The sequence below is a fragment of the Aegilops tauschii genome, chromosome 3 (assembly GCF_002575655.3).
Source record: "Aegilops tauschii subsp. strangulata cultivar AL8/78 chromosome 3, Aet v6.0, whole genome shotgun sequence".
Classification (NCBI taxonomy): domain Eukaryota; kingdom Viridiplantae; phylum Streptophyta; class Magnoliopsida; order Poales; family Poaceae; genus Aegilops; species Aegilops tauschii.
In genome coordinates, this window is record NC_053037.3 from 586503829 (window position 1) to 586515720 (window position 11892).

General features: G+C 42.5%; 1 protein-coding gene across 1 annotated transcript; it reads left to right on the top strand.

The window, feature by feature from the left end:
• Positions 1–8349: 8349 nt before the first annotated feature.
• LOC109762476 (tRNA (guanine(26)-N(2))-dimethyltransferase) lies at positions 8350–11304 on the top strand. The gene is made up of 6 exons (XM_020321337.4): positions 8350–8985; positions 9453–9653; positions 9776–9875; positions 10209–10412; positions 10505–10567; positions 10765–11304. Exons 1-6 carry the CDS (start codon positions 8411–8413, stop codon positions 10870–10872), a joined length of 1251 nt encoding a protein of 416 aa, XP_020176926.1. The 5' UTR covers positions 8350–8410; the 3' UTR covers positions 10873–11304.
• The last annotated feature ends 588 nt before the right edge of the window (positions 11305–11892 follow it).

Genomic DNA, 11892 nt, shown 5'->3' on the forward strand with positions numbered 1-11892 from the left:
TATTACAACTCCAGACTTATTTTGCATTCCGTACGCAACATTCAAAGCGACGTCATCAATTTTTAACACTTTCTGACATCATTTGCTATTTTTCAGTCATTTACCGATTTGTTTAGAGAGCTAAATAACCGTGAAATTGAAAATCACTACAAAATGAACTCTGAAAATGTCGAAACTTGGCATGGTATCATCATTTCACCCACATAGCATGTGCAAAAGAGTAGAGAGGGTTACGGCAAAAACTAGACCCACTTCGTGTACAAACTGGACAATCTCTTTCGAAGTATCAGGGTTTCTGACGATAACTCATCTGTTACATGGGCTCTTCATTTTTTTAAACTTATTACAACTCCAGACTTTTTTGCGTTCCGTACACACCATTCAAAGCGATGTCATCAATTTTCAAAACTTACTGACATCATTTACTATTTTTTAGTCATTTACCGATTTGTTTAGAGAGCTAAATGACCGTGAAATTGAAAATCACTACAAAATGTACTCTGAAAATGTCAAAACTTGGCATGGTATCATCATTTCACCCACATAAGATGTGCAAAAGACAAAACAGAAAATAAATAAAACAGAAAAGACAAAAACTATATAAAAAATTACTCAAAAATAAATAGCAGAAAATAAATAATGCAGAAAAGAAAAAAAACTATATAATTTTTTTTATATTCACAAAGAAACTAAATACAGCAAAAAACTACTCAGAAATAAGTAGAAGAAAATTATATAAAAAATTGTTGGGGCGCTGCCCAGTGGGCCTGCCAGACCTAGGGTTTGCAAATACAGGCCCAGAAGGGCCAGCAGGCTCACAGGGCAGCGCACCGAAGTTAGGCCCAGAAGACTGCTATAGAGAGGAGTTTGAGACAGCAGCCGCGCCGGGGCTTTTAAACTGGTGCGGGCGCCCCTCGGCTAGCGAGGTGGGACTAAACTTGCCCGCACCGCTCCTGCGCCAGCGCACCCCTTTAGTACCGGGTCGTGGCTCCAACCGGTACTAAAGGGGGGGCCTTTAGTACCGGTTGGAGCCACGAACCGGTACTAAAGGGGCAGTTTCCCGCCCCTTGGGCTCACGAAAATTGGCCTTTAGTACCGGTTGGTGGCTCCAAGCGGTACTAAAGGCCCCTCCTATATATATGGCACTTACGAAAAATTCAGTTTCATCGACCACCACTTCTTCTCCAACTACTTCGTGCGACATCGCCGTCGCCCATCGCGCGCCGCCCTCGCAGGCCTCGCCGCCCCCGCCGCCCGTCGTCGCCGTCACCGCCGTCGCCCCCGCCGCCCGTCGCCGCCGCCCCGTACTACGTCGCCGTCTCGATCGCGCCGTCGCCCCCGGCCCGCCGCTCGTCGTTGCGCCGTCCCCGTCGCATCGCCGTCTCGCGCCGCCGCCCGTACGCCGCCGCCCCCCGCTCGTACACACACATACACACACACACGCACATTGTTTTTACTTATTTTCTGTTTTCTATTGTTTAGATTAATGTTAGATAAATTACGTAGATAAGAATGTTAAAATGTTAATGTTAGATGAATTATATGCAAAAGATGTTAAATATTAATGTCAATTTTAGATGAATTAGCTAGATATTAATTAGCTATATATATGGGATTTGAACTAGTTGAATTAATATAACTAGTTTATTTTTAGTATGAAAATTAATAGAACAAGTTTATTTTTAGTAAGAAAATTTAGGTATATGAGATTATTTGAACTAGTTGAATTAATATAACTAGTTTATTTTTAGTAAATGCTTAGTTGAACTAGTTGAATTAGTAGAACTAGTTTATTTTTAGTAAGAAAATTTAAGTATATGAGATTTGATGATCTAATTAAAATATTACTATATATATAGTTACTTTATATATTTTAGTAAGAAAATTAATAGAACTAGTTTATTTTTAGTAAATTCTTAGTTGAATTAGTTGAATTAATAGAACTAGTTTATTTTTAGTAAGAAAATTTAGATATCTGAGATTTGATGATCTAATTAAAATATTACTATATAGAACTAGCTACTTTATTTTAGTAAGAAAATTAATAGAACAAGTTTATTTTTATTAAATGCTTAGTTGAATTAGTTGAATTAATAGAACTAGTTGAACTAATAGAAGTAGTTGAATTAGTTGAATTAATAGAACTAGTAAGTGTTTAATGTTTCACCTATATGAACATAGGAAATGTCGTCTGACGACGAAAAAGATTTTATTAAGTGCGAATTCTGTGAAGACCAGCGCGGCCTGTGCAACAGAAATTTCCTTGTTGATGATAGGCGCTTCAGCATCAAGCTGGATGAGACCTTCGAAGTGGATACAGTAAGTCACAACGACAAGTCTTTTTTCGTAATTAAGCATGACTTATATATGCTTCATTTGCTTCAACTTATAATTTTAAATTTTCACTATTCTACTAGTGCATCCCCTGCCATGCAAGAATTTTTGTCTTGGATAAGATAGGTTTCATTGCTATGGAAACTATGGAGGTAAAGAGAGTTTACCTGAAGACCGAGCATGGTTATACTTTCAACATCAAATTATACAATGCAGACACATACACCTATTTTGAATGCAAAACTTGGCAAGCACTATGCAAGGCTTATGCATTTGAGCCTGATATGGTTATCACCTTTGATATTCGTCCGGAAGATGATATTGAAGGTAATAGAGACATCTGGGTCGATGTGCAGACGCCTCCAGTTCTACCATTATGTGAGTTTCTCAACCATATTTATGTCTTTGATATTGTTTATTGAAAAATAGTTGACAACTAATTTCTATTGACAGCTTATTTCCATTCAAGCAAACATGTCCGGCGCTTGGTAGACAGGACCTACTACTGTCCCGGAGCTGAACTAAACTGCGAGGAGATAAGTCATTATGTTTCATGGCTTGAGGATCTTGATGCTGTTAAGAGAAATCATTGATCACTTAGCTAGGATCCACATGCATCCAGTTAGCTAGGATCCACATGCATCCAGTCGAAACTAATCTGCGGTACTTTCACCTAATGATTTAACAACTCATTATAATGTAAAACAATCACTAAATTAAATTGAAAACACAAAACTAAAGGAAAAATAAAAATTAAAACCAAAACACACCCAAACATTTAGTACCGGTTGGTGTTACCAACCAGTACTAATGTCCTACACGCACCCGGGCCTGGCTCGTGCCGCGTGGTGGCACGTTAGCACCGGTTCGTGCCGAACCGGTACTAAGGGGGGGGGGGGGCCTTTAGTCTCCACTCTTTAGTGCCGGTTGCAGAACCGGCACTAAAGGCCCTTACGAACCGGCGCTAAAGCCCGGTTCTGCACTAGTGTCATCAGACAATAGGCGCCAAGATGCAATCCTGGGTGGCGATGGGCTTTACATAATCTCAGTGTCTTGGTTGGGGCGGTGAGACTGAGGTGTCATCCCCATGTTGTAATAATGTCCTTCCTGATCTAGCTTTGTTATGTCAATGCGCCTAGTGTTGATGGATGCCATGTGAAGGTGTGTCCCTGTCGGATCTTCCTGCACTAGGTCGATTTTGGTCTCCACTTATTCATCTTGATTTGACCAACAATGTTTGTATGTTTTTTTTGGATATTTGTGGGTTATCTTCGCAGTTTTCTTCTTTGAGGTGGGGATGTGCTACGTAGATCACTATCATAAGTGTCTTCTGGCCTACATTGTTGACTTCCCGGGCACTTGTAATGGGAATGCAACGGGTCTGAGAGGAGAGAAGTGAAGTGGTTGGGAATAGAGAAAGGGGGTCAGGAATATGAACGAGAAAGAACAACTTCTCTCTTCTCTCTGTTTTTGATTCATGATAATTCTCTATGCCCGACAACAAGAGGATCAACGTCCTTTAACACAAACAGTGGCACACAATGACTCCTCACTGACTCCGCGGCCCTAGCCCCACTTTCTAGATAAACACACCACTACTCCACCCGGTTCACGAACCCACATATTCCTCCTCTTAAATAACGGGTGGGGTCATGTCAGTTGTGACATCCTTCCCCTCTTGCATGCAGATTTGTCCCCAAGGCTGCGATGTGGGAAAGCGTTGTTGGAGAGTCGCCTGGTATTCCCATGTAGCTAGTGACGCCATAAAATTGCTCCACTGGAGGCAAACTCGCTGTCGGGACGCACCGCCCACACGCATAGTCTATTGTTAGAGCACCACCTCCGGTACCCGCTCTGTCTACAAGATAGCATGATCAAGGGGCATGTCTGAACACAGGTACCACCGCTCCCACGGCTCCCTAAGGTATCTTTCGAGGCATTGATTGACTCTTTCCGCCTGTCCATCAGTTTGTAGGTGATATGATAAGCCGAGCCTTAGATCCGTGCGACACAGCCAAAACAGTTCCTGCCACAGATTGCTCGTGAATATCCTGTCACGATCCAAGATAATTGCCACGGATAGTCCATGTAGACGGAAGAACCTTCATAAACACCATGACCACTTGTAAAGTTGTAAATGGATATGTCAACGACACGAAATGTACACATTTGTCGAACTTGTCCATGATAACAATCACCGTGTCATATCCCCTGAGCATTGCAAGCCTTCAACAAAGTCGAGAGACACAACATACCAGAGTTTCTGAGGTATAGGTAGTGGTTGTAGTAGTCCGGCTGGCGAAACACGCTCCGTCTTGGCTTGCTGACAGGCGCAACATCACCTTCACATGTTGGTTCATCCCTTGCCAAACAGACAACCTTTTAACACGGTTGTAGGTTGCATGGAACCCTCCATATCACCTCCGGTGCTTGCATGCAGAGCACGAATGAGATACTATTGTATCTTTGTATTGCCTCCGGTCCACGCGTGTCCCTGAACCTGATCACCCATCTTGAAGAGTAAATCCAGGTTCACTATCAGGGGCCAATGTTAGCTTACTCATGCGTTGTGTAGCAGTTGCATCTTTTTGGTAGTTGCGTTGGATTGCTTCTAGCCAGGTAGGTTTGCAGAGAGAGATTGCTAACATCTCTGCTTATTTTGCATGTACGCATCAACCCTGTTGGCTAAGCCTGTCTTATTGGATCACATATTGCAGCCCGATTAGCTTCGTAAACGGTCGCTACTGAATAGGCGTGTTGATTCATTGATATGTCAAGTCAAAAGGACCCTTTTGATCTGTGTAAACTGGAATATATGCATACTGTAAGTAAGGGCGCCAATGATCTACCAGTAATAATAGTGCAAGGCATTCCTTTTCGTAAGCTGATAGCCCCAGTTCCGTAGAGGCCGTGGCAGCTCCCGCGTTCCTCTCGCCAGCTAGAATGGGGCGCGACTGATAGAGCAGGTTCACGTGAGGGAGGCGGAGCAAGCACCGAAGAGGCGACATGGTGCGGTGGACGGAGTGTTTGACAGCAAGGCAATGGGCAGCGGCGACTGGGTCAAACATGCCGTGTGTGCATTTTTTAAAGCTTGGTTGGGGAAGGGATGGGCGATGTTCATCAGAGGATGATATGCGGGTGCCGATGGTGGGCGGCCTTCGATGGCCTGCGCTCTCGTCCGTTAGAGAAGAAGAAACATGCATGTAGGGCTGCAAACGAGTCGAGTTCGAGCGAGTTGGAGTTGGCTCATCTCAACTCATATGAAAATACGAGCGAGCTCAAACTGAGTGAAGCTCATGATCGACCTGCAAAACATGACTCATGCTCAGCTTGTAACGATCTCGAGTCGATCTCGGCTAGTTCGAGCTAAATGAGATGGAAAAAAATTATAAATCTATGGATGAAAAACAAAAAAAATTAAGGTGAATATACTGGGAACCTTTGCCAAAAATATAGGATATTTAACACATAGTCGACCATGTGCCATAATTATGTCTAAATCCTCTCTGCACTTAGTTAAGTTTCCATGTTCATTGGTAAATAAAAGAGTTTGTCTAGGACACATCTAGATGTGACATAGTTATGTCATATCTAACCTGATGTCCACTATGTTTGTGGTCTATTTTTTGTTTCAGCTTTTTGTTTGTTCCTTGTTGCACCGTTATTTGTGGGAGTTTAGATGTGACATCCTTAGAAAACATCTAGACGTGAATTAGGCAAACTGTAAATAAAATAAGAAAAAATATGGACAACATATATGGTAATAAATTATTATATTTTCATTTAATATATGACATGATCATTTAATATAATGATATTCTGTCGAGCTATCGAGCTAAAATTGAGCGAGTCAACATTGGCTCAGGATCGGCTAGTTTCTTGGTCGAGCTACATAAAGTGTTCAAACTCAGCTCATTTCTTTTCGAGTCGATCGGGAGTCGAGTCAAAAAACGAGTCGATCTCGAGCGGCTCACGAGCCTCGAGCTTTTCTTGCAGCCCTACATGCATGGTGCAGCAATGCTACATCGACCGACATTTATAGGGTGAGTTTGAGCTGCCAATTTGTGATTGGACTAAGAAGAGGGAGGGGCCCCACCCACCTGAAAATCAGGGGAGGGGGGCATGTTTAGTTTGTTAGGAAGGAGCCCGTAGAGACATGTAGGACCCCGTACGTCTAGCATTTTTGGGCATGGTGCGTCATGTGCTTTGGCTTTTTGGGCGGATTGCGTTGCATGCATGGCTTTGTTAACATTTCAAGATTTTAATTATTTCTTTACATGCAGGGTCATTAGTTAATCTCCATCACATGCAGGGTCATGAGTTAGGAAAAGAGACCGCGGGATTCCGCAAAAATAGCGGGGTGGGTCATCCGTGTGACTATCTAATGTGATAGAACAATGGATATTAGCGGCTGGATTGGATGGCAGGCGAAAATATTAGATGCTACCGGATCTTAGATGGTACCGTGACACGGACTTCCGAGCCATTGGATCTTAGATACGACGGTCATGGACATTTTGCAAAAACAAGCCATCCAAGAGTCTTAACATTGCACGAATGACGCGCTCCATCCCGTCATCCCATCACGCGTGTCGGAGGCGTTGTTAGCACAAACGTTGAGATGGATCCATCAAGTCAACTAGAGGGGACGGCGCACTCCGCCGCACTTGGCTATAGACACGTAGTCCATATGCCATTTCCGTGTCCTACTTTTTCTATTTTTTATTTTCACTGGGATGGTCAACATGAACACCATGCTGTTGTGTGGTTAGATGTGGGCGTTGGTCTAATATTCATAGGTCTGATCATAAGTGAACTCAGTGGGTGTTTACATAACATGCGCATGTTGGTACTGGGTTTTTTTTTCGGGGAGCATGTTGGTGCTGGTATTCTCCGGCTAATCTCATGTATTGGTCTATGTCAATCCGTTATAGATAAAAGAAAATAAATAGTATAAAAAATAAACTAAACCTAAAGGATTCAAGGAAGGTAAAGTGATTAGCTTATTTTGTAAGTTGCATAGTTAAAGTATATTATATCATCATTTGAAAAAAGTATATATTATATCATGAAAATCCAGTCAGATATAAGCAAGAATTTCCTATACTACTAGTTATTCGTGATGATTATTGAAATTCATGAGCATTAAAAATTGTAAAAAATTTAGAAATTTATGGACATTTTATAAATTCGGTCATATTTCAAATTTTGTGAACACTTTTTAAAAATTCATAAACAATTTTCAAAGTTTTAAAGAAATTCTTACATCATATATCGTTTGAAGTCAAAATTAGATAGTCTGTCTTCCATAACCAAGAGCAGCGATATTTCTCCGGCTGATTTTCGTTCGAGCGAATGGTTAGTTTTTCCACGAGCAAGAGAGCACACACGTGTTTGTTATGGGCCAGCCCAAAAGAGTATTATACGGAGCTCCCCGGTCTATGCACTACACAAGTAAAAAATTGTTAATCAAATGGGAAATGATTAACCTAAACCGGCTGATTTCCTGGATCCCATCCGCCGCCTGGCACGCACAACACGTGTCCTAGGTGAGATGCCGCTGGCTCCTGGCGATTTTTTTACAACTTCTGCAATATCACCAATGTTGCATAAGTTTCTCGCATATCATTAGCTATGTTGCAAAAAGACAAAGACAAAAAAATCCACAACAGTCTTTGTTGAAAAACAAATACAACAAAAACTTAGTTGCAAAAAAAATCTGCAACAATACCTATGTTGCAATGACGAAGGGCGCCGATGCGCCAAACCTGACAGCCCACGAGCCTGGCCGATCTTTTAAAAAGACCAGCCTGTGAATGTGTAGCAGTCTAATCAAATCCAAAAAACGCTTGCAAAGGCTGCACCCTAGGGAGGCCCACACGTCAGTCACCGTGAAGCAAAAACTTGAAGAAGATTTGGGGGCCGGTTAATTCAAAAATACAAATAAAAGATGAATTTGAGGTGAAAACTATACTTTCCTCTATCTTGTACTAGTAAAAACAAGCTAGTAGTAGGTGCAACTGCGCAGTGGGCCTGAACCTAATCCAAAGCACAAAGCATTCCTCCTGTCGCCACCATGGCGTCCGCCTCCGCCGCCGCCCCAGCCGTCTCCTTCCAGCCCGGCCGGCGCGCCCCGCTGCCGCCCCGCTGCACGCATTCCGAGCGCGGCGTCTCCTTCGACCCCGGCTCAGCCTTCTACCGCAGCGACAGCGCCCCGGGCCGCGACCTGGCCGTCCTCGCCGCCACCCTCCACCGCCGACGCCGCCCCGACCCCTCCGCCCCTTTCCTCTGCCTCGACGCCATGTGCGGCTCCGGCGTCCGCGCGCTCCGCTACCTCGCGCAGGCCGGCGCCGACTTCGTCTGGGCCAACGACGCCTCCGACGCGCTCCACCCGGTCATCGTCGGCAACTTCTCTCGCTTCGAGCCCGTGCCTCCCGAAGGGCAGAGGCGGTGGGTGGTGTCGCACCTCGACGCCACCCGGCTGCTCGCCGAGAGGTACCTCCGCCGCGAGTACTTTGACGTCATCGACGTGGACTCGTTCGGCAGCGAGGCCGAGTACATCCGGGCGGCCTTCTTGGCGCTCAAGATTGGGGGCCTTCTCTACCTCACCTCCACGGATTGGCGGTCGGCGAGAGGTTATGGCGGAAAATGGTAAGCTCTTGCCTTACTTTACTTGTTGGATTTTTGGTATCCAGTTAAAAGTCTGAAATTACTAAAATCAGATTAGGCTGTACAAGTTTGCTCAGGTGTGGTTATTAAGTAGCATTGCTGATTACTAAAATCAGATTAGGCTGTATAAGAAACTAGGATGATGTTAGCATTGCTGATTGTTCTGTAATAAGATTGTCCAATGATGAACATAAGCCAAACAGATTGCTTACATATTCAATAACTCTCTGTTGTGTATGTCAGTATATCACTGTTTTGTCAGACTGAAAAATACCAATGATGAATATAAGTCAAACAGAATGCTTCCTTTTGTCCTGTACATTGGGCCAATTTTGCTTTGTATGTATACACTCGTCTTGTTATATATAATCTCACATGATGTTTTCTTTTTGAAAGACGAATTCAAGTCTGTTTGCAAATGTCAGCCACATAACATTTTGTTCTCTTAGCTCACTGTCTTCATATGGAGCATACATTCGTCCAGTGCCATATCCGAATGAGATTGGTTTGCGAATGCTTTTAGGTGGGGCTGCCCGCGAAGCAGCTATGCTTGGATTTCACATAGAACCAGTATTCTCTTATTACGCATACCACGGTCCAATTTTTCGAGCAATGGTACGATTATGCCATGGAAAAGAAGATGGCATCAGGTTGGCTCAGTACTCTTTTATTTCCAAATAACCTTTTTTTATCTTTATTTCCAGATAACCTACAGCCAGTTTGTGTGTATAATGGAATGCTAAGTTACTGAAGCCCCTTCTATTTTTGGCAGCAATTATGGTTTCATTTGTCATTGCAAGAGTTGCGGCCAGTCTCAGACTTTTGGATTTGCCGAATTGGGGCAGATTTCTTGCGGATGTGCAGATAGAACAGTAGGTACATTGAATCATGCGGCAGTAGTAAATACCTAGCGACAACATTGTCATAGTCAGGCTATGTGACAACTCTAGTCGTTTCATGTGTTTTACTGAACTGATTTTAGGACTTGGAAATTACTTTTCCTTTAGTGTTTTACTCCTTTTCCTTTTTTTCTCATAGAGAAATTATATTATTTGAAGCTGATAAATATCCTGTTTTACTGATCAGTTAATCATTATTTCTACATAAGCTGATTACTGTACCACAAAAGATCTTATTAGCCCATGTTTAGAACTAAATATTTGACTGATGTTATGGTAGTATATAATAACCATTTTATTTTACAGGATGCCACTTCAATCACAGTTGTAGGCCCACTTTGGACAGGTCCTCTACATGATCGCTCTTCCATTACAGAAATGCTAAACTTGGCTGTAGAATGGGGATGGGCACACACAAGTGAGAATGGTGTCACTTTGGAAAAACTTCTTGGCACCATGATTGAGGAGAGTGACCCAAGGTTACCGCCTGGATATATAAGACTTGATGAGGTATGTCTTGCAGTTGGAATCTGTACATATTAAAATGACTGTGATGTACAATTGTTGAGTAAAGTCAAGCTAAATTTGTTATGCAATGTCAGATTGCCAGCCGAGCAAAAGTTAACTCTCCACCGCTCGGTACTCTCATCCATTCATTGCAGAAGGTATGCAACTTTTGCATTTTTGTTATATCAAGTATGATTAATTTGCTAAATCCTAAGGAATGACCAGGGTGCTTCATTTAGTTGTGCTTTCCTTAATAATCATATGCAGTTCGGGAACATTCTGTTGCCATTTCATCATTTTATATAGTAGATGAGCATTGACTCTGAAAATGTTATCATACTCTGAATGTGAACAGGAAGGTTATGCTGCTTGTAGATCTCATATAGGTGCCAACGCCGTCAAGACCAACTGTCCCATCAGTTCATGCATTGTGGTCGCACGGGAGATCCGAAATTTGCGTTAACCGCAAACTACACAGTACACACTTCGAATTTTGCTAACTCCACAACGTGTGTATTGTTAAACTGCACAAATTGTGGCTTTGCGCTCTAGTTTCTTCAATGTTCCAGGTGAACACACGGTTCCAAAACCAGAAGAGAGCTTGCTCATTGGCAGTGGTCTGAAATCGGAACACATTTTGCTGTCCTACACAACAGAAGTTGCAAGTTTTGATCTTGGCGCGTGCAGCTGGTTGTTTCATGCGCAACAAAGTTCTTGATAGGACATTGTAGCGATTCAGCTGCTTTGTTTGTAACAGTAGCGTTCTTTTTCTTGAAGATTCTTCCTTACTACTCCCTCTGTTTTTATTTACTCTGCATATTACTGTAGCTTTGTCTTACGTCAAACTTTGTAAACTTTGACCAAGTTTACAGAAAAATTTATTAAATTCTATAAATTTTTTATTTACTCTCATATTAATGCACCTTTATCTGAAGAAAATAATAACACAGAAAACACAAAACAGGATGGGTGAAAACTGTGCTTTTTGTGGAAAGCTAGGGTCGCCATAAGTTAAAGTTTACTTAAGTAAAGTTGAAACCTTGCAAATTTTATACTAGTTTATTTGGATATTTATGATTGATAGAAGAAGACTTCCAGCATTCTACCATGGGCTGGCGTGATTGCAATTTGCAAATATGGAAGTCGTGTACATCATAACTAGACTGGAGCTAGCCAGATACTTGGTTAGTATTTTCAGCCCCTGCACCCAACCAGTAGCCCTCTTGAATCCAATAAATAGCAAACGTACCAGAATTGGCATCAAAGATATATGGCATACTACAGGAAAAACAAAGGAGTTGTGTCACCAGCCAGGCTCCTCTACATGCTAGATCACAACATAGTGGTGCAACTAATCTTCCGAATGCCTCCCATTCACAACAAACTACGCGTGTGTAACTCCAAATTGATGTGTATAACTAGCATGCTCATTTGATATCGGTATCTCTTTGATCCCAAAACATAACAACAATGTTACTTGATG

Coding starts and splice junctions, on each gene's coding strand:
- LOC109762476 (XM_020321337.4), top strand. CDS start 8,411: ATGGCGTCCGCCTCCGCCGCCGCCCCAGCCGTCTCCTTCCAGCCCGGC. Junction 8,986..9,452: donor AGAGGTTATGGCGGAAAATG/GTAAGCTCTTGC, acceptor TTGTTCTCTTAG/CTCACTGTCTTCATATGGAG. Junction 10,413..10,504: donor GATATATAAGACTTGATGAG/GTATGTCTTGCA, acceptor ATGCAATGTCAG/ATTGCCAGCCGAGCAAAAGT.